Here is a 26,930-nt window from a genome sequence, read left to right as displayed (position 1 = left end):
ATCAAGAAATTGGCAAAATTTCAGGTTAGGAAGGCTTCAATGGAGGCCACCATGCAACTGCAGGTATAAAAACATTTCATGGCGATTTCTGATTTCGTTACTACATATCAAGTAATCACGTGAAGATTATCTCAAGCGACGTCTGCATCTTTCTCGAACACTCGACCGCATGTAGTTTAAATCGATCTAAGGGGTCATGAAGACAAAATGCAATTGTGTTTCATTTTTTTTTTTTAAATCCAACCTTCTGTAACTAACGCACTCAGTTTCATTCCAGTCACGAAAGTCATTCCAGTCACGTTTTAACAAGGAAAAAGAAAACGAAAGAGATATTAAAAAACCTTCAAATTTCGTTTTACAGTGACGTATTATGTTGAGCTAGGCGTGACGCGATAGAGGGCAGCACTTAGCAATCAAGTGATACAATGAAACAGAACTAGGGGCTCCACGCATACAATTGCCAAGTCATGTTTGTTGGCGGTGGTTATGGCTGGCGGCCGCCAATTAACCGCACAAACAAGATTCTGTGACGTACTGGAGACGTCCTATGAAAGTCCCTGGGGATTCGCCACCGCTTCATTTGTTTTCCGTAATGCCTCCAATTTATTATTTGAAGTTTACGGAAAAGTTGGTGTCACCGTTATCGAGACAAAGCAGTCTTTTTAATGAACCAAACTTGTATTTTGTCGACGTGGCCCCTTCAAGCACCTAACAATCCGTATGTAAACGCAGCCGACAACACCACGCGCAAGCTCAACCGCGGTACGCCCGCCAACTGAACGTTGGGGCAGACTTCGATCTACCGTAACACAGTAAAATGGCAATTAAAAAAAAAATCTCCGCAATATGGAGCTCACTGCAAGCTAATTGAAACAGATTCAAAGCAAAACCTTTTACGGTGCAAGTTCGCTGCTACACACGCTGGCTACACACTGGCCCTGCCGGAAAATAGCACGCCCTTTTCATTTCACGATAGGCGCGGGCAAGTGGGGGGCCGGAATTCACCCCATCGTGCATGCGTGGCACGTACAACGCGCGTGCAGTAAAACACACGCACACACACTACACAGCGCGAGTCACGCTACGGGTGCGAAGTGCAGGTCGCCGGCAGCACGTGGCAGCGGACACACGCGGCAGCAAGCTCGCCGTCGCGCATTCACGCACCGCTGCCAGGGGGCGACGCCGGCTGCACGTGCAAGCCACAGCTAGCGGCACAAATTTTCTTCAAATGGCCTAGGCAGCCCAATCGGACCTGCTTTGTGATGCGTGCCTTCGAAAACATTGCGGTGGTTTAGTGCGAATGCAGTACCAGCCTAGCGAACTGATTTCACCCTTGTACGAAGCTTCTTCTGAGCTCGTGCGAAAACAAAAACAGAAATCAACGGCCCTTTCACTCTGGGAACAAGGACGAACAGCGAAGCTGTTATGCCAGCCGCTTTTGTAGCAGCCACTACCGCATCTACAAGTTGAACCACTGCAGGCAACACACACACGCTACTCGGAGCCGCCGGCGTGAACACGCTAGCGAAGGGAAGCTGAACTATATGTCCAGCGGTATGTTGGTTTGCGCGCCGAGAGCGCGCAGTGAACGCGCACATTTTCAGCTGGAACGCCCCCTTACTCTCTCCCCCTATTCCCCTCTCTGCACCTCCTCTCCTCCACACTGGTGAAACTTCGTCCAACAAATCGGCTAACTTGGCTGAAGAAAATGTGCTTTCACAGGATATCCCGTTGTTGGCGCAGCCGAACTGCTTTTAATTTTTAGAGCGAAAGCTCAACTACGCTGCATCTTTCAAGGTGATTCATGTATGGATGTATGGACTCTATGATGTATACCGTCAGGCGCCATCTGCTGCCCATACACCGGTACGGGGCGAGAGCTCGTCAAGCTGTCCACAGCAGCTTTTTCTCTCGCCCCGTCATGCCTTATAAAGAACATGAAATAAAATTCTATTCTATTCTATTCTTCTATTTTATCTCATCGCGTCGCAATAACCTTCAACCGCGGGCGGGCAAGCTGCGCCTCTGTTATCACTTCGCTTGCTCGGACCTTTACCGCTCACAGAACTAGGCGAGGAATAAGCAGCTGCGTTGCGCTTGCCTTATAAGGCATCACCCAGCAATAGCTGAACCACCTGTGCGTGTGGATCAGTGCGAGCGAACCACGTGACAAGGGTAAGGTTTAACCAAAGAGTTTCATACTAATTTATACTAGAGGGAAATCTGGCGCCACTGTCTAGGGGAGCCGCGCTTCAGCGAGCGTTCCGTCGTGTACCGGGAAGGCACGTTCCACTTCTCCTTGGCATGGCTCATGTACAGGCTGAGAAGTTGGCTCTGGCTGCAAAAAAGCAACAGCGTTATCGTAGATGGTTCATGAAATCTGTTTTGTTATTATAAAATTGAACCTTCAAAGAGATTAATTTGTCAGTAGTTGTTTAGAAGCTTCATGTACGATGAACAAGAAAGAAATGTTACCCTTTTTCGTTGATTTTGGCTTCGAGACAAAAAAGAAGCCGCATGGCTAGCTAAGCTAAGTACCCGAGGAACGACTCTAGCGGCAATGGCGCCGCCCACGGCGGCCCGCGACTGCAGCGACAGATTTCCCTCTAGTATATATTAGTATGAAACTCTATGGGTTTAACGAGTATATGGAAAAACATTGGGCTGACTGAGTTTGCAAGAAGGAAGACTAAAGAACGCACGATGCACGCACACGAAAGCGCTGCTTTGCCGCTTGGTTACTTCTTGCCATCGATGGAACGCCGCGGCTCGGCTGCCTGTGCGTGCCCTTCGGCACATGCGGAAGGGTGAATCCAGTCATCCAGTAGATATAGCCAGACGGCAGGCTGCCAAAGCTCAAGCAAAGGCAATCTCACAAAACACTGTGCGCGTTCTTTGCTTTCCCTCGCCATAGCTATAGGTGTATACGTGTTAAAGGAGTACCGGCACGAAATGTCAAAGCTGAAATAACTATGTAATAGGCCCACTTTCTGTATGGAGAAATCTCCCAGCAAGCTTAAACAGTAACTGTTCAGTATAAGGTGTTTTAAAGTCATTTTATTCTTCGCACGCACGAGAAAGCTCAGAAAGCTCAGAACGGAAAGCTCAGAAAGCTCAGAACATCGTCACCAGCATGACGCCATCTGCTCCTGGTCTCAAACTATGGCCAATGCGCTGGCTGCGTTTGGCGTGCGCTGCTCCGCCGTCTGTATCACGTCACTGTTTTGGGACTGACGTCATGTACTATTAAAAAAAAGTCGTGGCACTTACTAAAGGAAGATACCTGTCACAGTTGTGCTTTTACAAACTGGCCATGCATGACCGAGTAAAAAGCTACGCGTGACAATGTGTATCCGCTGAGCGATCAGGATGACATAGGCACAACGTGCACTTATAGGCAACAAATAAATTGAGCAAGAAAACTATGGGTGCACGGGGAGAGTGAGTGTAGCTCAGTTTACCTTAGAAATACATCTGCAGTTTTTTTGCTTTTATAGCCAGCAGCGGAAAGTCCTCCGAATAGAGTCACTGGGCTTGTCGTAAAAATCAAATATTTTAGCGATAATTTTAAAATTATGCATTTTAATGTCAGCATATACAAGTCAACATGGGGGTTTGCAAAACTCTTTAAGCTCGATTTGGAGTTGAAAAAGCGCAGTAGTTATTATGTTTATGTTATTATGATATTTAGGTACCATACTTAGTGGCAGGACCTACGCACCGCTCTGGGGGTAGTAAAGTTCGTAAGGAGTTAGTAAATACAACCCGTTACTACCTTTTTACTAGCGTTTTCGTTATTTGTGCGCTGCCCGGGCGCATGAAGATGATGGAGACCACGGCCGGTCTGGGCGCGCATATGAGCGGTTAAAAAAAAAAAGGCATTAGAGAAGAAAAAAAGATTTTTTTTCATTTTTTAAAGCCAGCTTAACATTGAAAAAAAAAAAGAAAGAAAAACAGACAACGCCTTCACAGGGAAATTCGTTGTGATGCGACCAATCGGCAGTGAGGGAAACTCTATCTGAAATCAATGCCTTCACGGGAAATCGTGCGTATATTGTGAGAGCGGATGCTCTGCTGGGACTTTTGTAATGCGGTATGTAACAATTACACTATTGTCAGTGTAAACAGAAAAAAATTATAGGAAAAATATTAAGTCTCTTCAGTGATTCGAAGGCGAAAGCCAGCCATTATTGAAGACTTCTTCACTGCTGCATCGTGCTTGCGCTGCCGTCACGTTCACCTGTCATGCGGCACGCATCCGGATAATTCTTGCTCCAGCCTGGCACGCTACAGGGTTAGCGCTGTAGTTACCGCACTTGGCTGCGGCTGTGGCGACCCGGGTTCAAATCCCATTCGAACCCACGTAAGTATGTCTGTAAATTTGATTTACTTATTTGCTTTTTAAAGCGGCCGTGATGTGGTTTTATTCGTGTAGCCGCAAGTAACGACGGTCACTTTACGCGTTTGATGCGGCATCTAGGCTTTCGCCTTAAAAGTGTGTCGAATTTTTTATAGATGTGCGCAGAAGCGTCTTTTTTTTCAATTTTTCGTATTACAAAAACATTAAAACAACCTGTTTTTTTATACAATGTAAAATTACATGAAAACTGACTTCTCTAGTCGAGAGAAGTCAGTGGTGCGACAAGAACGATGGCGACACGAGCACCGTCCTGTCATGGAGGCCGCCTCGTTCGTTTTTTTCAAAACCGAAACTGACACGAATAAACGACGCTTTAAATAGTTATTAACGCTGCGATAGACCGTCTATTGTGTCATTTTATGATCCGTGAGCTGCTGGGCACCCATAGCAGCGAAAGAAACGCAACACGAAAATTTCGTGTCAGTACTCCTTTAAACCTGAGCCGATTTTTTTTTTTACTTGGCCACTATGTGCGTAAGCGCAGCGGTGTGCGGTATTCACGCCACGGTAGTGACGGGAGCGGCAGCAATAACATTCGCTGCTTGGTTGCTCTGCTCCGCTTTCTCGTTTATGTCTATTTCTTCATTCACGCCTGCGTGTGGTTATAGGGAATTGGCATGGTGAGGAAGAAGACGAAGGGAATAACAATATTCTTGGCGCAGAAAATGTACCTTTTAGTGAAATCCCTTTCTAAAAAACAGATGGATAAGGTTCAGCACTTCTAAACCAAGTTAAGGACTATGCACACAGTGTTTCGTGAAAGTTTGCCTGTGTTTGAGATTTCGCAGCCTGTCGTCTAAATATATCTACTACCCGCCGCAGTGGCTCAGTGGCTAAGGCGTTCTGCTGCCGAGCCCAAGGACGCGGGTTCGATTCCCGGCCGCGGCGGCCGCTTTTCTGATGGAGGCGAAAAGCGAAAACGCCCGTGTGTTCGAGATCTCGGCGCACGTTCAAAATTAATCCGGAGCCCTCCACTACGGCGGGCCTCATCACCTGTGTAGCGTCGGCGCGCTATACCCGATAGTCAAATATATATATACATCTACTGGATGATGGATTTCGTCCTTTTACCTGCGCTGAAGGCCACACACAGACAGCCCAGCCGGCGCGCCATCGACGGTGAGACTGAGGGACCAAGCGCCGCCGAAGCAGCCGTTAAATCTCGCCTAGTCACGTAATTCGCTGGCGTTGAAGCGCACGCACAGACGGCGCTGAGCGATCAAGCGCGGCTGAAGCAACTGTAGCAACCGTTTCAACCTCGCCTACTAGTCACGTGGTACCACAGCTCGTAGTGAGCGAGGTGATAAGAAAGGGGCAGCTTGCGGGCCGTCGGCTGAATGTGATCCCTTGCGACGCGATGGATGGCCTTGAAAGATGTAGCGCAGTGAAGCTTTCGCTCTAAAAAGTGTAAATATTCAACACAGAGCTTTCATAACTTACTCATGAGAGAAAAGTACACTTATAGAATTACTGTTGGTGTACTGAGTCAAAACATATGCGATCGCATGCACAATTGTGGGTTGTGAAACCTCAAGCGACCTATCCCTCTATACATTTTGGGGAACAGCAACCTCCGGGAGCAACGGCGCGAAACAGTCTTTAGGGTATTGTCGATGAAACGGAGAGCATGCTTTTTATTGCATTATTTATTTGTTTAAGTTTGTGAGGCTTCATGCTTGCACTTTATCGCACTATCTTCGGGCTTTAATCTTTTCTCAGTGCTTATCTTCACGGGGGAAAGTGAAAACTAGGCACATGTCCCCTGTATGTCTGATCGAGAACTGCTTCTGGCTTCAGTTTGTTTTTTACCGCGAAGCTGTCTTGTGCTAGGTTTTGACCAAAATTGTGTGCGTCTGTCTAGTCGCCTCGACAAAGAATCTCGCCCGCGCTGGCTGCAGAGCTCGTGCAAAATGCCCTGTAGCTCCCAATCCAATATAGGAATCGCGGAAAAAAATCATTCTGAAATTGGCAACTAAAACGACCCTAACATTACGCCGAGTTTTACTTACTTTTCATAATTTGTTCACAGTGAGCACATATTGATGTTCATGTTCGCGTTATTTTAAGCATATATTTGTTGTGATATTTTTATCTACGCATGCGCTGTTCTTACCAGGTTTTTTTTTTTTTTACAGTGAATATCCTTTATTTTTGGTGTGCTGCCCACCCCCTATGTAATACCCTCCTGCGTCCGGGCCTTTAGGTGTCCTTTAAATAAATAAATAAATAAATCAATAAAGTTGTAAACGTTACAGATTCCTGTCCGCTGTAAATAGAAACATAGCCGAGTATGGTTACAGAAAACGGCTGTAACTCTAGTTTTATCGAAACTACCCCCCCCCCCCTAATAATATGATACTTAATTTAGAATTAATTCTATAGAAGGTATGTATATGTTGCTTTATTCGTTCAATATAGTAAGTCACCATTCATAACCATTCAAAGTGGTTTCCGCGTAAAGAACTGGTACCAACACGCCAAGTTCTCCGAATTGACGAGTAATAAATCAGTTGCAAGTGAAGCGCTGTCCCGTTTGCGTCCCTTTAGTCCGCGTTTGCTTGCACTGTAATTAATAGATAATTTCATTTTGGTGGGTGCGAGCTGCAGCAGCTATACAGATGATAAATAGGATAGGGAAACAAGCGGCGCAGTTTCTCACTCTCGTTTCTTTGGGGGCTTTTATTGATGCGAGATTAGTCCGAATGACGCCACTTGTTAGAGTTCGTTATTATTGTTTTATTTCGAGGGGGCACGGACGTTTTAGGTCGAAGGAAATACCGATTGACCTAGTAGTCGGATAGGATTTCTGGATTAGCGGTATGTGACAACAAAACAATTTAAGTTGAAATATCGATCTTAGAGTTTGGGTCATGCATTTCTTAAGCTTTGGGGCGGCTCTTGTGCGATTATGTGCGCTTTATATTAGCCCCTATTTGATTACACTTAGCCGCAATGCTTTTTGTAGCGCATCACTGGCTCATGCGCGATCGCTTATTGGAATGCCAAAACGTGAACGCGGCTCTATAAGGAGCCTTATCCCAACGGCTTTGAAATTGGGTCTTTCCACTATATAGTGTAACGGAAGCTAGCAATCCATTAATCTACTCTCGCGCAGATTTCAGCCGTTGCCATCTACCCGCTAAACCGGCCCCGCAGCTGCAACGCTGCGTGTAGGAGGTCTTGGACTGAAGAATTATGGAATTATGAGAATGTTGATAAAGTGTTTGCGTGCATATATATATATATATATATATATATATATATAGAGAGAGAGAGAGAGAGAGAGAGAGATAAAGAGAGAGAGAGAGCTGGGAATCACGCGGATGGACATAGCAACCTCCCGTTATGCTGCAAGGGGGCAAATTTTGGGGATTAAAAAACGGAAAACACTACACTCGTAGGGCTCTCTTCAGAGGGCGAAAAGGCATGCCCCATTACATGGTATTTAAGCCCGCCGGCAAGTTCAAGGTCAAGGTCAAGCTGATTCAAGGCCATAAGAAAGACACACGACCCGCAACATGTTGAACTATGGGTAATTGACTTCTCTAGGATAAATATGGATAACATCCTGGTGCTTCGCGCCGCGTTTGCTTATAAGCTGCAAGAAAAAGGGTGAGAATTCTTGGTCATCGGAGGGATACTGGTGCGCAGCTGTGAATATGACGGTGATTTGGGGCGTATATAAAGACAGACCCTCACCCATGGTGCGCTACGAATACCGGCACTGTTCGTTCGGTCTGCCAACTTCAGATAGATATATATGTTTATATATACACATATATACGAATGGCACGAGGCGCACGCGTCATTTCGGCGTAGGATTGTCCATCCAACATGTGTTAGGGCTCTTGTTTATTCTTTTCTTTATCTTGAATGGGCACGTACGTGCGTGAAAACGACATTGGTAGTCTAAGAAACTCTTTCCTGGGTATTGTTTTTTTTTGGTAAGTAGCACCAGTGTAGTGAAACATTTTAGCATTTACCGACTCGATGTTAGACAGTTTGTCATGAACGAGAAATGACTGCACGGATGACAATTCAAACGGCCACAACAACCTTTCCGACCATACGAGCAGATGTCATCAAAAGATGTAATTAACCGACAAAAACCCGATCTTGTATGACAACCGCCTTTTATTCAAACCTCGCGGCTTATCGGACCTAATGGGCTCCATAATTTAAGACGAAGAGCGAAGCTAGGAGCCTCAGGTGGCTCAAAAAAGGCCCGCATTTGCCCTTGTACGTTGAATAAAACAAACGGCGAGCGCAGAAAAAAATTAGCTAATAAGATTATGAGGTTAAACACCAATTCAGCGGTCACATGAAGTTTAGAAAGACGTCATCAACGGCATCAAATGAGTTAGGCCGCGTTCAGACTGTTGCCGCAACTGTCGTATAATGTCTTTAAAGAATGACGTCATTTCACGTCTCAGCCAACCGAACTGCGTGACACGCCGTTTTTTTACGTCCATAGCTCCCGATATGGCTGTTATGTCGGTAGTCTGAACATAGCCTTAAATGTGAAATGTGACACATTTCAGGTCGCTGCGAACGGCGTTGTTACGAGAGGATGCGCATTATGAGAAAATACGGATGTTGCCGTATATATTGCTAATTTCACCCGAACATTCGCTAGATATTTTCTCCGTCTCGCATTTAAACAATTTTTTTTATAAACCTGCCTTTGGTTTAACAGAAACAAGAAATTGGTTCGTGTAAAAGTTTGGTGAAATTGATACCTATAGATTTTGTTGTGCTTTACACCCAGACACGTTCATGAAACAGATATATATATATATATATATATATATATATATATATATATATATATATATATATATATATATATATATATATATATATATATATATATATATATATATATTATATAATAAACAGTTTGGTGTTGTGGTTTTACGGGGCAGCACACCCGATTGCTAGGTATCTCAGTGCATTGCTGATGACGACCAGATACAGATAACTACAGGGAACAACACCATGCATATAATTATAGTGTTGAAAGGTTGTCTTATACACTGCAGATAGGAAGGTACCATATGTCTGAAAGGTTTTTGTCTTCGCGCTTGGCCCAGGCCGCCCCTTTGTTCATCAATACAGCGACCGTCAGCGCTGAGTATTCGCGCTAAAAATATAGCCAGGGGCGCGTTCCGTGTTCATGGGCTATAGAAGCTTTCGCTGCGCCCTTTCAACGCAAACGAAACAGCACACACTGAGGTCTCCAATCTTCTTTCGCGATAATGCTACGCTTGGCCCTCTGTCTGCAGCCGCGCTGACATAACGAAGGCGGCATCATTTTAAGTAGCATTTTCACAACGGGTGGCAGCGCTGCGGATGCGGTCGTTCTGCGAACACGGCCCCTTTAAGTGCAGCTTGCCGGGCACCTGTGATCACATCTTTGGCGCGTAATGACAGTGTCAACGCCGAGGACACGGACGGCTGGCTCAGAGAACCTATCCTTAAGGACTGCCTCCTGCATGCGTATACCAAAGGATGGGGCGCTTTTCCAGGCATGACCCCTGGTTATGTGATTAACAAGCCATGGCTCGCTTGTCTACTCAATCTCATCTTGAAAGCTCTCCAGTGCCAGCCATGCACACCGCTGTGCTAAAAACGTACGCTTCGGTGCTTTTTATGCAAGTCGGCATCGTGAATGAATTAGTGGCCGAATTTTCTTCTGCCGCTGTCCGTGCAGTCGTTAAAGAAACATGTCCCACGCGACTCCGCGACGCCCAGCACTTATAGACCCATGGACAGACCACACTGGAACTCTCATCTCCCATTCAAGACCTCACTATTTTTATAGCACCTATTCAAAAACACGAACAACCAAGTGACGTTCTCTTCACAATTGGGAAGAACTCAAAAATCATGTCTTTTCCAGAGCCCGAGCGAGAGACACGTTATGTATGGCGCTGAATGGGCTTTCTGAAAACAATTTTTTCTATTCTTATTTCACCGCAGGAAATTTCTTTGCTCAATGCATTTTGAAGGAGGCGATCAAGCCACCATGTGCACAGACGGTGCCGTTCGTGCGACGCCTGACGGCGGGGCCGTGTACGTTTACCACACCGGCTTTTTGGGGAGCTATGGCTGTCACTTGCGAATTCCCCTATTAAGGTGACTGCGTACAAAGCGTTTCGCCCCTGAGCATTAGGTTGCAGGTTGATACCGGGTCATAGCAGCTCTGTGTATACCGTTGAAAAAGGTTAAAAAATACAGGCTTCGGTGCTTGGATATAACGCATGTGTGCAAAAAACACGTGTCGCCCATGATGAATTTCTTTGATCAACCGTCCCGTGCCCATGCTCGGACTGCCCAGGACGAAATGGGGCATTTGCTTCACGCGTGTTTTCGCGTTATTCCTTTTTATATGGCCCTAATTAAACCCGAGGGTAGTCGTCGGGCATGCCCGCGGTCGATCCAGAACTGTTGCACAGAAGATTCCCAGGATATTGGCCTGGATTATGACGTCGTACAGGTCTAGCACTGCACGCATTCAGGTCTCATACCCTGCCTCGTATACACGGCCTGCTGTGGCGTATGCTAAAAATCCTCACCGAAAAACCTCGGCCTTCAAAAGGCGTATAAAAACTTTAGCGAGAGCTTGACGACACATGCCGAACGAGACGGAAATGACCTGGTTGTAGAAAAGACTGAAGCAACCCCTTACTGCAGGCGCACGGTTACAGAAGCGCCAGATGTTCGACGAAAAATTCTGATTGAACGTCGATATTACTTTTACGCCAGCGCATTCTTTCATACGTTTTAAGGAAGAGCGTTTTACGGAAGCACGCAGTTGAACAGCAGGTGCTGTTTGGGTATATGGCAGAAGCCAATTTGCTAATTTTGTCTGCTTGGTAGTTATTTTTAAGGGTTGGTTCTATCTTTCCTTTTTGGTTTTATTTTGTGCGTGATATTTGTGACATATTAGGCCTGATGTGACGTTGTTTTACCGCGCTAAGTATATAAATTTATACTAGGGCCCGAAAGCACATAGAAAGCTGAAATGAAAGAAAAAGAATAAAAATAAACCCGCCGACGCCCACGAAAACACATTACGCCTCGACTATTTGAGGACTCTTGTGTAGATTCAACAAAATGCTGCCAAAAGCACTACCAGCTAATTGTCACCTGTTATGACAACCATGCTGAAAGTTTCTGCTCCCTGTTTTGCACTGCCGAATGGTGACAACGTGCGCAGGCAGTGGTTTTACATAGCCGTGATTTTTATGTCTCTAACCCCACTGATCATTTTACTAGGTACTACAGTCAAGAAAAAAAACGTTCTAGGTGTAGTAATTTGCCATTGTCTGTATACCCTACACCCACTTCCCTTCTGTTACGAGTGCAACTTTCAAATACAAAGGGGCCTATCGTATTGATAGTTTTGTTATACTCAAGTAACCACTCATGTTGACAAGGCAGCGCACGTGTATTGCCAGAAAGTCATTGCGTTTCTCCGGGGTAATTTTTAGTGCTGAACCAACACAACAGTAAGCCTATGTTCTGAACGTATTTCCATTTTATGGCTCGTAGCCTCGCTTATATTCTTCATCTCTCAAGTATAAGACCCGTATCTTTGTCCACGTCAGCCCATTACAACAGTATATACTCATAAAAAGCCGGTTTTTCCTATAGGGCCGTATGAGGGAACATAAGGCCCCGTTAGAAAGGCCCCGCACACGCGAGCTACCGAAGGGCTCTTCCGCGACAACGGGCCCATCGGGCAGCATGCAAGCAGAGCACGCAGCCCTGAGCAGGACCGAGACATCGGACAAGGGGAGTCGCCTGCTCGGAGCTGCCGTGCCTTTTTCGTCGCACTGCACGGCTGCGCGGCGGTGAAGCGACGCGCACACAATATCCCCCCGCGCGTGCCGGAGCCGTGAATGGGAGCCGACTGGTGCGGCTGGCATTCAGGGCCGCGCGCGAGCAGGACATGGGGGCCTACCTTGCAGGCGGTCCTTGACAGCTGCGGGGTGCGCGGGCCCAATCCAGGGGAAGGACGGGAAGGCGCCCAGGGGCGCGGGCCGGTGCGCGGGTACGCGGATGACCGTGCCGTTGGCGCCCAGGTGGAGCGGGCTGAGCTGGGCCGCGACCAGCGCCGGCATCTCGGCGGCCACGAGCGGCGGCGAAGGTCCGAGCAGGGCGTCGGGTCGCCGCTCGCTGCAGTCGTCGCTCAGGAGCCGGCTGATGCTGAACGAGAGGCGCGGCTTGTGGTCGGCGCCTTCGGCCGCCGAGGGCACAGGCGACGCGGGCGAGCCCGAGCGGCTACCGTCCGTCGGCTCGGGGCTCGTCATCCTGGCGCTCATCGGGAACCGCTCATGCTGGTATCCGCCGGCGGTCGGAGCACAGCGCCAAATGGCGAGTCGACCGGGCGCCATTAGCATGCCGGGGAGGGATCGCGGGGGCCGAGCCGGCCGCCCCGCCTCTGGCCGCTCGCTCCGCCCGCGCCAGTCGGCGGCCTCCAATGGAGCGCCGCTTTCTTCGCCACTCGGCGGCCCGGCCGAGATTTAATAACGAGGTCAGACTTCTTGGGCTATTCCTTGGAGCGTCTATCATTTTGGACGCAATATCTGCGGTCGGTGCGGACGGCTCCTCATGCGCTCAGCTGCTCGATGCTCTGGTCTGGCTCACGCTTGGCCGCCTGTGACAGTCCTAGGGCGCGGCCAATTCATTACCACACCGTCACTCGGCGCCCTCTCGCCCCGCGGCCGAGCCGGAGAACAACGCAGAGACGGCCCACTCTTGGCACCTTCGCCTGAGCGGCACCGCGCTGGGCAGCCTGTCCTTACTGCCGCCCGAAGCACGCACCAGTTTCGGGAATCGGCGGTGCGGCCCTCGCAGGCGCACCTGTTCCTCCGACGCCTTTTTTTACCCCGACAATAAAGGCTCCTCGAAGAGATCTTTTATTACTGCTCGGATAAAACGCGGCCTTTTGCGTCGGCTCTCTCAATTTATGCGTCTTGCCTCGTTCGGGTGAATCAGGTATACGTATCTAAGTGGCAACCAAGGGGTGCAATCGGATATATTAAGCACCTGTAAAGGATCGGGCAAGTAGGAAAGAGCAGGGACAGTATTTCGGAAACAAAATGAAAGGTGGAGGGGAGGCAGAGAAGAACGAAATGTGTTAGCTGGGGAGACTGTAAGAAGCTGATTCCATGGCTGCCTGTCATTACACCGAGATTGCATATGTAGATGATCACTGCAGCGCTGCACTCCCCATATTCTTATGTTTCTAAAAAAAATAACCTGCGCAGCCACGAAGCCTGTAAAGTGTAAGCGCGTGTAAAAACCCAGTGCACGAACAAGCGATCCCAAATGCCTCGAAAAGGGCCACGGCCGTCACAGGTAAAACGAATTTTACCGCTCGACGGCCGAGCGTAATGAGCAACGGTCATTTACGCCCTCCCGTAACGCACCATGTGCGCGTGTAATGAAAGAACGGCTAGCAACGGTAAAGCTACGTATACTTGCGCAAGTGATTGTTATTACTACGCGGGCACAGCAGGTACAAGCATATTTTTTTTAAACGATTCGAGAGAACGGTAACGGAGGGGTGCATTTGCCTCGGGAAGCCTGCAGCTTGTAGAGATGGCAACATGTGGTCATGTGTCGGGCTGTACTTACATGTAACAGCTGTACCTCGTCTTCATATATACCTGAAACGTGGTTGGTGGGCTTCAGGACGCAGCAAAGACAGCAGCAGCAGCAGCAGCAACAACAACTATAATAATAACCGTAACTACAACCAATAACAACAATCATAAATAATTATAAAGAACCGATTGCTCCTTAACAGAACACTGGTTGCATAGATAAACATGTCAGGGGCTTAAAAAAAAAAAAAAAAACTCGGATTCCTTGAAGAGGACATAAGGAGTAACAACAATACCGTGAGCCAGTGGTGTTGCCAGAAATATTTTTCTGGAAGGGGGTAGGGGGGGGGGGGGGTGGAATATACGCCACGGATAAAGCAAGTATAAAGGAAGAGAGCCTGCGCCCAGCCAATAGCTTGGGGATTTTTCCTGCGTTACTAAAGCCGCAGGGTTTCGCTCACTATACACCTACTCAAAAATAGGAGTGCGAACACGACTCCGAGGACCTGTTTCGTAAAGAGCATTTATTTCCTAACACATGAGGCCGAAAGACGGGGCGAGAGTGTATATGTAGCGTTCAGAAATATTTCGAGGGGCATTCAGGCACCGAAACGTCCCCCTGGCTACGTCTCTGACGGGAGCCTTTGGGTAGAGCTCAATCACGAGCGTAATTTCAAGCGCCCATTAATTAACAACAATGCGAGGGAGAGGAGTACAGTTACATTGCTTAGAAGAAACTTGTCGTTGAAAATTTCTCGTCCTCGCCATAATTTTCCGCTCAGTCGGGTAATTTTCTGCTGAAAGTTCCTTTTAGATCGATTTGATTCTTCTCCAATGAAAGACCTTAACTACACTCTAATCCTGGTAACCCTTAATGTAACTTCTAAACGGAAGTAACCTATAAAATAAAGGTTACAATGGATCAATTTTGATGTTTTCTTTATCCCAGTCCATTCTAAGGGTTACAAGCGTGAAGTTAAAAGCGGTTTATAGGTTACATCAACAAAATCTGACATGTAACCTTTACGTTGTAACCTATAAAACGCCCTGTAACCTCTAAGAGATGCTAGTCGCGCCTTCTCTCCCGGCGGCCGTTGATTTCTCCGTTGCATGACGGGATATAGAAAAATGGCGGCGCCCGCAGGCCCGGTGGCCGCGTTTTCGCGCCACTGGAGCCTTTTTACCGCTGTGATACCCCTACGATGAAGCGAGGATGGCTGTTAGAAGACTTATTTGTCGGCGTGAGTCACGGAGGCTGCGGCCAACCCATTTGTGACTGGCAGCGCTACACGGCCCGTTCTTCTACGACCAGCATCAAGTTCGCATGTCGGACCAATGCCCCGGTGCCAGTGAAAGCGAACTCGGTGAGTATATTCCCGTAACGGTTTCCGTGTTTTCACTGGATGTATCTTTTCGTTGGGGGCTTTTCAATTTGAAATTGCAGCATTCGAGAGGGATTTTCGTTACCTGACTGGTTGCTTCGCTGGACGTTTTCTGTTGTCCGCGACGGCAATTGAATGAAATCACGGGCTGCGTTCGTTGCGTCAGACTATAGAGCGGACGATCGGGAAAGCCCGTACATTATAACAGATAACGGCGCTCGTGACCTGCTTTCTGCTCTGTTTGCGCACCTTCGTCATGTGTTGAGCGTTTTGTTTACGCTGTTGGCTGCATCGGGCGCACTTGACAAGTTATTGTCCCGTGTAATTGTCAGGTAGCTCTGTTTAAATAATTGAAATTTTTCCCGTTAAAGTCTTATATTATCGCGCTATTCTCTGGGTATTATCATTTTGTTTCAGCCGTCGGGAACTGTTCATTTTTCTCGCTGCATATATTCGGAATGGTGTCTAGTTTATTGGTCTTGTAGTAATATATCCGGATAAACTGCAGAAAAGTAGTCCACTAAATGCTGCCCGAAATTTCTAAACTCACTTTTGTCCAGCACAAGCCTCTTTTTTTTGTGAAAGTTTGCCCTACCGCACAATAAAAAGTTTTCATGTGTACAACACTCTTAATTTTTGTCATTCTTTTCCTTGAGTGGGTAAATTTGGTGTTAGTCATTTTGAGACAGCGGGACAACTTCACCATGTTAAGTGGGTTTATTATTCTCATTCGCACAAATCAGTCGTTTATTTATTCGCGTGGTATTGCAGGGCAAATGGTTGTCTCGCGTGATCCTAGTGTAGTGCAGTAAAGCGACTTTACAGAATGGTGGTATGTATGAGCCAGCTTGAAGGCTGCTTGATTGTTGTTGTTTTTTATGATACAGAAATTGTGACGAATTACATAGAGACAGGTGCAGGTGTAAAAATGGGTGCTGCACCCTCATCGCTTCCTGGCTGTTCGAAAAGTGTGGTTGCATCTGGCTACCTATGCTATGACTTATCAGCAATACTGTTTTTCTTGCAGGCAGTGTTCCTTGAGCTGACAATCAGGACTCCCCTGCGTATTACACAAGTTGAAATGAAGTCTGATTGCAGTGGAATCAACGGTATGAAAATGCAATAACTAAACACATTCATTCAAATATTCTTTGTAAAGATGGCACCCAGGCCTGCACTAACAAAAGTATGATTCACTTGTAAAAATGCGAGGCCTTTCTTCAAGTGTTATGATGTTATATTTCGTATCTTATTTTGCCTCATGTTTAGTGACTCTTTCTATCAGTTCGTTACTACATGAACGTTATGAAATCACATAACGATTTCCTCAGCATGGAGCTTTGTAGTTTTTCAGCAACTCTAGCTATTCTATAAGATGCGTGGTTTTGCAGAGCCAACAAGAAGAACTCTTTTTCGAAAAGAGCTCTTTAAGAAAGCTGCAGTTGTTAGTGAGTGCTTGTGCTGTGTTCTTTTCTTCGTCTTACCCGCCACGGTGGCTCGTTGCGCTGCTGAGCACAAGGTCGCGGGTTGGATTCCCGGCCGCGGCGGCCCCTTTTCTGATGGAGCCGAAAAGCAAAAACGCCCGTGTGAACGAGATTTCGGCGCACGTTAAAGATCCCCAGGTGATCCGGAGCCCTCCACTACGGTGCGCCTCATCGGCTGCGTTGCGTCGTAGCGTTAAACACTACAATCAATCAAATCGATCTTTTCTTCGTCTTGTCAAGTTTTAGGTGTTCTTTTATTATGCATGTATACCAACTGCCCAGCTCTTAAGCATATTACATTGTAACCCAAATAACCCTTCGAGTCATTACAGGTACAAACCTCCTGGGAATGCCACTTGAAGATCGGTGCAAGTTCTAGATGTATCCTCTCCCGCAACACATCTGGACGAAGAAAAAATGTAAGTTGGCGATTCCTTTTTACTGATAGCCGAGGAAGAAACCACTGATAAGAACACTTTACTGAAATGAAAAACGTTTCGGCTTCCACGTGGGTTCCTTGTTCAAAATGAAACTGCCATGTACAAGGGGGGGAGGGAGATGTTTAAGTACAGCCAAAAATGTGACGCAGATGGCGTCAGCATCGTGAAACCACGTTTCCTGGGTTTAGTGCGACATTCGTTCTGTGGCGTGTACCAGTGATTCCACATGAAGGCGCGGAAATGTTTTTGTTTTCTCTTTTGCAAATGTATGTCAGTTTATCTCGTAGCCCAAAATTTCTGCCTGTTCTGGGTGAGCATGCAGAAACATTTCGCGCGATAAACTGGAACACGGCATGATTAAAATTCTGTTAGGTTGGCAGGTATGACTATAGTGGCTTCGTGTTGTTCTGAACAATGCGGCCAAATTACTCTGTGTAACGATTACTGAAATGATGTGAAATTATTAGGAAAGGCCGTAAATCACTCCTCCGGTGCGGCCTTTCATTTCATTCTCTGGTCTCCGTCTTCTTTTTCGTGCAATATATTTTTCGTACTTCACATGCCTGTGGTTTGGTTTGAAGGGCTTATGGTTGCACTGGATATTGTTCTTTTTCTGAAATTTTCTGTAGATGGCTCTTCAAGATGGCGAAATCCAAGTAACGGCCCCTCACATATATACCTCCGTCTGCGGCATCAGGGAACAAGTTATTCAGACGACCGCGGGAAATCTTCAGCGTGCCCTGATTTTGTGCCTGCTTGTGTACGACGTAAATTGCGAAGCTTATCTCTGAATTTTTCCAAGCGCATTTTTTCATGCAGGAAATTAAAGATCCCATTTAAAGTTTGTCCAAAAGATAAATTGCAATCGGCCTAGAAACTTGTTAGTGCTGCATAAAAACGATAACTTGGCGTGGGAATCACGGAATCACAACTCAGGTGGAACTGTAAAGAGGAACCTAAGAGGGAAGTGTAAAGATGGATTCGTAAAGACGAGTGAATTCCAAGTGTAATATTAGACTCTGAGTGAAACGGAGAATGTAGGGAACATAGCCATAAACACTGCTTTGTATGAAACAGTGACTTTGTAATAAAGGTTCTTTCTACTTTCCCACATTCTGCGTTTTTTCTGTGGGGAACCATGGCAATAACGCTGTACTGGAAAAGTGCACCTCTGAGAACCATCTTATAATTGTAGCTCAAACTCGAATTCGTCTGAAATTGTTCAATGGCAGTATCCAAACAATTCGGAATACTTTGCATACATCCGTGCAAATATTGAGGTAAAGAATCTGTATATTTGGCCATGTTTGTGAAGCTGTTCAGGCAACATTTATTAAATGGGTTTAATAAGTATATATGAATAAACCGAATTTTACCTGGAAGTCTAAAGCAATATAGGAAACCCCAATCCGCCCAGGAATCCGCACTCGTCTAATACCCATTAAGGAACAATAATAACATTGGGGTGGTTCGCAGCTTTGCTTTTTAATAAATACCCCACAGGTGTTCCATAATAATAAATGTGAATGTTCAAAACTACTGATGCCAAACTTCTGGAAATGGGCTCCTGTTAAATACGCAAATATGTGTGTATGTACTGCAATTCTCTTTTGATAATCATGACCGGCCTAAGTTGTCAGCAAGAATTTTTGGCTTAAGGCTATGCTATCATACCTTTGGCGTCCTCTTGAAGTATGCTATCAAGTGCATGTTTCCACTAAAGCTTGGTTTCACTAAAGCCTAATGTTGTTTACTAAAGCTCAAATTCATGCCCGAAATTTACCAAAAGACTATGATGCATGTTTGATACTGGTTTCTTATACGGCACAAAGCTGATGCAAACATCATATCTAGTTATGCCTGTTTATAAGACAAGCGTTGCCAATACTCACGAAGATTTTTGGGTGACAACCTGGGTAACGATTATCGAACAGGTAATGCAATGCATTATTAAGAGAACATTTTCAAGCTTTTTGGCACTGCAATTTTAGGAATTATAAAAGTAACTTCTCTTTTAGCCCCAGCCGTGTGGCCGGCAGTTTATTCGAGGGACGAACAAAAGGCACCCGACGCAATAGTTTAGACGGCGCAATGAACAGCATGGTCGCACATATCGTCTTCCACTAACGCGATGTTTGTTTACCACGCGGGAAAGGCGCCTTCGGGGTGTCGCCACAGCGGCGCCGGCGAAAGCGCGCCTGGCGCGCAACATGACACCTTCCAGGTGTGTGGCCTTGGACGGCGGTAGATGTAACTTATATAAAGGTATACATGCTGAAAGCTGCAAAGTAACTAATAACTGAGTAACCCTTACGTGTATACGTATATAAAGGTTACGAAGATATAGGTTACATTTGTACCTTATAAATTATAGGTTACAAAAATTCGAAAATGTATACCTCTATTAAGGGTTACCCATCTTAGAGTGTACAGGTAAAAAACCGAATCAATATGCATGAGCAAGAAGTTCGGGAAAGCTTAGACTTATCACACTTATCACGGGCCTCATTCAGCTTTACGAGTGGTGGTTACTGGGTGCTGTAGTGGAGTAAAAATGATTATACCTTTTTATCTATATGTTTACTAACCCAACCAGACACATAAAGATTGTTTGGGCCCATAGGAAGAGAAGTCTATAGTGGCTCCAAATTAAATAGTTTGGCTTGTACAAAATAATACAAAAATCAGTGCTTCCACTTGGAGAGACCGACGCGTAGGAAATAAAAACGGTGCTTTAAAAACAAAACATATACGTGAATGTCCGTCGCAATGGAACAAGGATGCTGTGAAAAACTAAAGGCACAAGGCAATGTGTCCAAATAGACCTTATCAGCATTTAAGAGCAAATTCAGCCTGTAGGTGACGAGAACATCAGGACATTTCGGGCCAATTGCCTCCAGGCAATTGTGCAGAATACGGGAGACGTTTGCAACGCATGTAGACTAATCACGATGGCACATGTCGCCTAATCCAGCCACGACAGTTTCTCCTTCGTGCGGCTGGTGATCCCGCGGTGCTTCCATACCACTGGTGCCACGGACGGAGATTAACCGCTTCCGTTGCGCAGAGGATAGCCTGCGAGCTTACAGATCAACCCTAAGCCAGTCCTTTCCATCCGAGAAAATTACGTGCTCATTCCCTATACATGCAGTGCACCCAGCATTATCGGCGGCGTTCGCAGCAACGCACGGCGCTCAGGTGTTACCGCCAACTTTATGCACAGTGAAAACATACCGCTTCCTTCACTTTTCCCCGTAGGGCGTCTTCCCCACAGCGCCCCAGAAGGACCGTTTGAAGTGACCAAGTACGCAAACTTGGCGAATAACGAAGCCCTACATGTGTTTTGACTAAAAAAAAAGGAGCATATGTGCACCGGGACAACACGCAAGGCACGCAAGGCGTTTTGTAATATTGCACAATGTCCAGGCGCAGATGCCCTTTTAAAGGAAGCTTTCCTATAGAGTAGGAACGATGGCGTTCTGCTGCCGAAAAATTAACGCAGTTCTCCATTGCCCGGTTGGTCGACTGAAAAGCTCTGACAAGATCTCTGGAGAGACGGCGCGCGCGCGCATGAAACCGGGCTTTCGTTGTGTCAAAACGGTACGTTACTTGAAAATCGCGAAAAAGGAACTGTTCTATAAATAGGATATTACACGCATCGACCATTGAGACGGAGTATAGTTTACCTTTATTTATCTAACCACGTATCGCTGTACATTTAGACCGTTCGTAGATGCGTTCACTTAGTGTGGGAAAAATCGTCGTAGGGGTTCGTTCTTCGTTGGCGATTCGGGTCTCTGAAGGCTTTACGATCGATTGGACGCACTTTAGCGAAGGTCGGAAGCACGTTTAGCTTTCGCCGTTCTCGCAACAATCTTTAGGAAGGAATGGTAAATTTTTCGCTCAAATCGTATGCAGGGCCACGTCATTCACACGCTAGGCGACTTCGATTGATCATTCTGGAGCGCTGGGGTGACGACGACCTAAAGGGACGACCTAAAGAGTGTTGGCCCAGCAGGTTCTCTTCTCAAGTAATAATCAAAATGTACATGGTTCCAAACTGGCCCAAGAAAACAAACTTCTCTTTTCTGCGGGCAATCAACCACCGCAGTACCAGCCACCGCGTACGGCATACCACGTAAGTGTTGGGCGGGTATGAACGGAGAATGTTTCCCGTTAACATTCCTTAAAACGGGAGAAAAACTGGTCCAAAGTCATCGTCTATATCGTTCTAGATCAGAGCGCGACCCGTCTATACACGTAACAACCAGAATGTGAGGTAAACTTTTTATATACGAAGCCGAGTTTGGTTTTAAATCAGCACAAAGAAAAATCAATTGATAAAGCAGCTCGCGGAAATACGACAGCTACACGACTATCTACCTCACACGTGGTCATACGTTATGATGCATGGGGACACGCGTAGCGGAACGCATGTAGGGGGGAGTGAACAAGGCAATATACGTAACCCAAGGAGGTAAAATGTTCCTCAAGCTTGAATAATCCGGCCGCTAATCAGCACGTTGACCTGTCGTCTACCCTCACGCGTTTACATATTAAGGCTTAAAGGGGAGAAAGTCCACTATCAGCGCTACATTGCTCAGCTTATATCAGTATATAGGTTCTGTGGTTATCCTGATTTTATTGGGATATTGTGCGTTCAAGGGACCGGAAAAATTAGTTCCGTTTAACAGGAGTTCCGTTTACTGAGAGAGATGTTTCTAACCACTAGAAAGTGACTGTAGCTGATAGTTTTCAGAAAGCAAGAAAACTACAAGAAGCGTAGGCACAGCATTCACAAAGTTGATTTGGCAACAATGAGTCGCTGTGCACTACAAAATGCGTCAATTATTTTTGTTTGTTTGAGTCCTTGCAACTGCATCTTCACGGAGGCTAGAGGCCTCAACTTCGCGAGTGCTTACGAGCCACCAAATTTAGAAGACGGCAACGTGGTAATGAAGGACTAATAGCACAATGATGGCACGAACATAGGCGTGCGCAGGGTTCTCGATTAGGGGGGGCGAAACCTTACCTGAGCGCCCCCCCCCCCCCCCCCCCGGGAACTCCCGACCTCCTCCCACTGAAGCCTTAACGGTTAGAACGCAGTGGAAAGACGAGGAATTGTTATACAATTTTCACTGTTGCAACACCTACAAAATATTTCTGGGCAGAAGTTTTTACTTTCATGTGTAACATCGGCAAAGGGAACAGGTCCCAGGGCGGATGCGGCATAAATTTCACAACACGCTGCTGAAAGAACTTCCATTCTCCCTAAAGCACAGAAACATATGACACATCTGTCTTCTGTAAACTGCGACGTGGTACCCATGCGTACCGCAGCCCCGCTCGAACGCTAGCTTTTGAAGTTCGTAAGAATTTAAGAAGGTAATATTGTATGTTCTGAAATTCTTTTTGCGCGGTTATTTTGCTCAGTACTAGGCACATTATTTGCGAGAAAAAGCAGCTGCAAATATGAAAATTAAGTGATAACGTGTTTCTCACAGCGACCTGCTTTTGGTCCCCGCCAGTAAACAGCTTTTGGAAGGTAACATGAGAGTTCTTCGGCTGCCATATGATCGTGAAAGCACACGCGTGGTCGACTCATAACCGTACGTGACAGTTAAGGCATGGGGCAAATTTGGCGCCCCCCTCCAGAATATTAGGGGGGGCCGCCGCCCCCCCCTGCCCCCCCTGTGCGCACGCCTATGGGCACGAACGAGGCGACAGGAGGTGAGCCCTGTAGCCTCGGCGTCTAGAATCGAGACCGGACGACTGGAACAACAACTGTGATGTTGCATTCGTGGCGCTAACACGGCTAACCACTTACGAGACGAGGCTTACGAGGCCAACAAGGCTAAAAAAGCATGAAGGAAGAAAAAAAAACAAGAACGAAACAGCCGCAACCGTAAAAAGCTGATTCTCATGCCAGTGGATTTCACAAGAAGTTCAATTTCTGGTTCCGTTCACACGGTGATGCGGAAATTTTAGTTCCGATTACCGAGAGTTTTTTTACGTTATCTGAATACAAAACCAACCAAATTCCAGGCAACTGTTCCGTTTAAGCGGCAATTCCGTTTAAGCGATTTCCGTTTATCGAGATTCTACTGCATATATATATATATATATATATATATAAATTTATACATATACACTTAAGAGAAAAGGTTCCTGGCTATAGGGTTAACTGTACGATAGAGAAGTCACATTGAAAAACATAACAATATTTATTCCAACGTTTCGACCGGGGGCCGTTGAAAAAGACCGGCCCCCGGTCGAAATGTTAGAATAAATATTGTTATGGTTTTCAATGTGACTTCTCTATCGTATATATATATATATATATATATATATATATATATATAGCAAATAAGAAATGGGAAATGAGGGGCTCGGTGAATTAAGACAGAATAAGGGTTGGCAATCAAGAAAACCTCGGAAAGCAAAGGGGGGAATGCGGTAGGTCATAGAAACAGATGAAGATTTTTTTGAGTCAGAAAGTGGTGAAAAAATGCCGTGAAAAAATCAGTCCATCCTGTCCACTTCGTACTAGTCTGGTCTTTGACGTGCTGTTTTTTCTACTCTTAAAATGCAGTTCCAATTAACTAGCCCAACAACAGGCTCTACTGCAAGCCGGCAGGCTTAGCCGAGGCTTGCGGGCCGGCGTGGTTAGCTGTCGAACGTTGTTGTAAAACCTAAGAGAAATCGATTCTCTGGGCTGTGTAGGGGGAACAGGAGAAGGGGGAAGGGGGTTGTAGGATGAGTTGAAATTTTTAGGAGATTGAGGAGTTGGGATTCTTCAGGAGGGTTCATTATAGTTATTCGGTGATCTGCAGATGGAGTGTATAGTGTATCGTTATAGTGTATTATAGTGTATTATAGTGTATCGTAGCGACATACCTTGCTCGTGTGAGACCCTTTTTGATTCTGAACTCAGCTATAGCGAGTAGAATATGGTTATCGAGAGAATGTGGATCGACAGGGGGCTGGGATGTGAGGTGGCGGGCTGAAAAATTCTGTATTGCGTGAATACATGTAGTGCAGTGCCAAGAGAAGTGTTGGAGGTGCGCTAGTATGTATAGTCGACGATAGGCACATTCACTTGGCTGTCATTATGGGTATGTAGCACATGCGGATCATCTCGGGTGCGTGTGACGCATTAGCAAATAATTTGTGGATGAAAAAGTTGCGCCTACCTCCCCGCGAGGGGAACCCTGTGTAGATGCGACGCATCGTGGGGTTCACTTGATGTTTCCGTTGGATTGATTCTGAAATCGCGTGAAACGTGTCGGGAACGCGTATGATTATTATGTTTCATGATTATTATTGAGTTTTATTGGCCAATCTTGGTCAATCTCTCTAAGTGGTATGCTTGGGGCTTCGCTGTCGCAACGACCTTTACTCCAGCATTGTTGCTGTAAGTGGGAGCTTCTTTTCTTTTATTGCAAGTGTTAATCATTGCCCCATCATGCGTTGTATCAGTAGCTGCTTGACGTAGTTTGAATGAGTCAAGGATATAAGGCGCGTTCGTAGCCTTTCATTCTGTGTCGGTTTTGTGGCGCAGTGGGAAGAGCACCATGTACCTCGCGTTCCGCCCACAGGTAGTGAATGCGTTGTATCAGCAGCTTCTTGACGTAGTTTGAATGAGTCAAGGATATAAGGCGCGTTAGTAGCCTTCCATTCTGTGTCGGCTTTGTGGCGCAGTGGGTAGAGCACCATGTACCTCGCGTTCCGCTCGCAGGGTGGTGGGATATTTTTTTATATAGTGTAGGGGGAGGGGTGCGGACCTGTTGTTGAGAGCGAGGAGGGTAGCGTGATGCGGGAGAGGAGGAGTGGGGGAGAGGGAGCACCTGGAACGGCTGTTGCGGACGCCGAGGCACGCCGACGCCGACAACGCCGGGTGACATCGTGAGTTAAAGAAATGCTCTGCATTTAAAAAAAATCTTTCCGCAGACTATCTTCCTCACTCAACAGCCCTTTTAGTGAACGCCAGCTGTGCCTCATAGTTCCGTCACACCTTTTTTAGATGCGACGCTGAGAGGAGCATCTCTTGCCGGCGGCCCTGTCCTGCGTCCGTCGTCGTCGGCGTCCACGTCCGCACAGCTGCGTCTCTTCTCCGCTCACCCCGTCTCCTCTCTCCGATAGCGAGAACTCTCGCCCAACATCTGCGGGCGCGTGGCGCAGCGCACTCTCACTCCGCCGGTGGGCGGCGCGGCGCAAGCGCGCTGTGCGCATGTGCAGCGCCTTCTCTCTCCGCGGTCTCCTCTCCTTCGGGCGCGCTATGCATATAAGCGGAGTGCCGCGCTCCGGCCGGTCTCTCAGTCGACGGTCGTCCGCGCTACGCTTGCTCTCTCTCTCTCTCTCTCTCTCTCTCTCGCATTACCCGACGATTGCTCACGCAATTCGAGTAATCGACCCAAAGGAAACGCACAATGGAACCCCCTTCAGCGTCGCATCACACCAGGGTTCCCGCGAGGGAAGGTGGGCGTAATTTTTTTATTGTATGTTTTAGCCCGTCCTTCGCAACTTCGCTTACCACACAAGACTACCCTTTCCTACCCACCACTCCCTACTTCTGTGTGTTCTGTTCTTTCCGCTTCCTCTTTCCACTACTTCACCGTGGCAAGGATTCCTGGTCACGCTGGAACTGGCGGCCATGTCTGAGCTCAGCAGACGCACTTACCCAAACATAATACCGTGTCTGCCCATGCCCTGGCTAAACGCATACCACACCACCAGGACCCGCGCACTGCAAAACGCCGCCCGCGCCTCCATACTACGCTCCCACCACCTCACCCCTTAGCGTTACACCCCCTCCCCCCCACACATACACACACGTACGCACACACACACGCACGCACGCGCTCACACGCACGCACCCGCCTCATACGCGCATAACGCGATAAGCCGCCTGCTTAGTCCTGCGCATCCATCGTCATCCGGGTCCTCCATCTTGTCCCTTCTGCACTTACCATCATTTTTTTCTGCATTGCTACTGGACTGCTTCTTTTTCCCATCCCGTTTTTTTGTGCGCATCACATACTATGAGATGTGTCTAGCCCTACGGTGAAAATGGATGGGGTAGCCTTGTGTGACCACGTTAACATGCTATAGCCCAGGAGACCACACTATCAAAGCCAGGTAGACACGCACCCACCGGGCACCATGAACTTCATCGAGTCCTGAACTTCAGTCTGTATTATGTCTGAAATTGTCTCTTACCATCTCTTTTTTGAGCCTACTGTACCCAATCATTTGTAATACGATATCACAACTTTCGCTGCCCCCGTGGTTTAAAACCATCCACACCAGAGAAATAACGCATGGATTAAAATTAAACGTCAGAAGAGTCGGCGGTGGGAATTAAACTCTGGCATCTCGCGCAACGGTCGTCTTTGCAACCGATTGGGCGCGAACAAGAGGGTCTCCGCGTTCGTCTGTCCCGGAGGGCCCACGGGCTGCCGGGGCGTTATGTGGCCTTCCGTCTTCGTATGGGTTCCTATGGCCTGTCGTGCCCGACTAGAGCTCCTGGACAGCCCACGGACCACAGGCGACTGCGTGCTAAAGTGAAAGGGACCAGTAGAAAGCGG

At 47.0% G+C, this 26,930-nt stretch overlaps 1 protein-coding gene across 2 annotated transcripts in view; it reads right to left on the bottom strand.

The window, feature by feature from the left end:
• The window catches only part of LOC144155246 (T-cell leukemia homeobox protein 3-like), an 88,443-nt gene extending 75,305 nt beyond the window's left edge, over positions 1 to 13,138 (bottom strand). For both annotated transcript variants that reach the window (XM_077686568.1, XM_077686569.1), the window contains exon 1: positions 12,390 to 13,138. In XM_077686568.1, the coding sequence (XP_077542694.1) occupies positions 12,390 to 12,828 (439 nt within the window). In that variant the 5' untranslated portion in view covers positions 12,829 to 13,138. The remainder of the gene's footprint in view (positions 1 to 12,389) is intronic.
• Positions 13,139 to 26,930: the final 13,792 nt, after the last annotated feature.

Source organism: Haemaphysalis longicornis, unplaced genomic scaffold (genome assembly GCF_048455015.1).
Source record: "Haemaphysalis longicornis isolate Haplotype H1 unplaced genomic scaffold, Haemaphysalis longicornis Haplotype H1 scaffold_1, whole genome shotgun sequence".
Taxonomy (NCBI): Eukaryota; Metazoa; Arthropoda; class Arachnida; order Ixodida; family Ixodidae; genus Haemaphysalis; species Haemaphysalis longicornis.
Note: the sequence above shows the minus strand (reverse complement) of the source record. Positions and strands in the feature narration are given on the sequence as shown.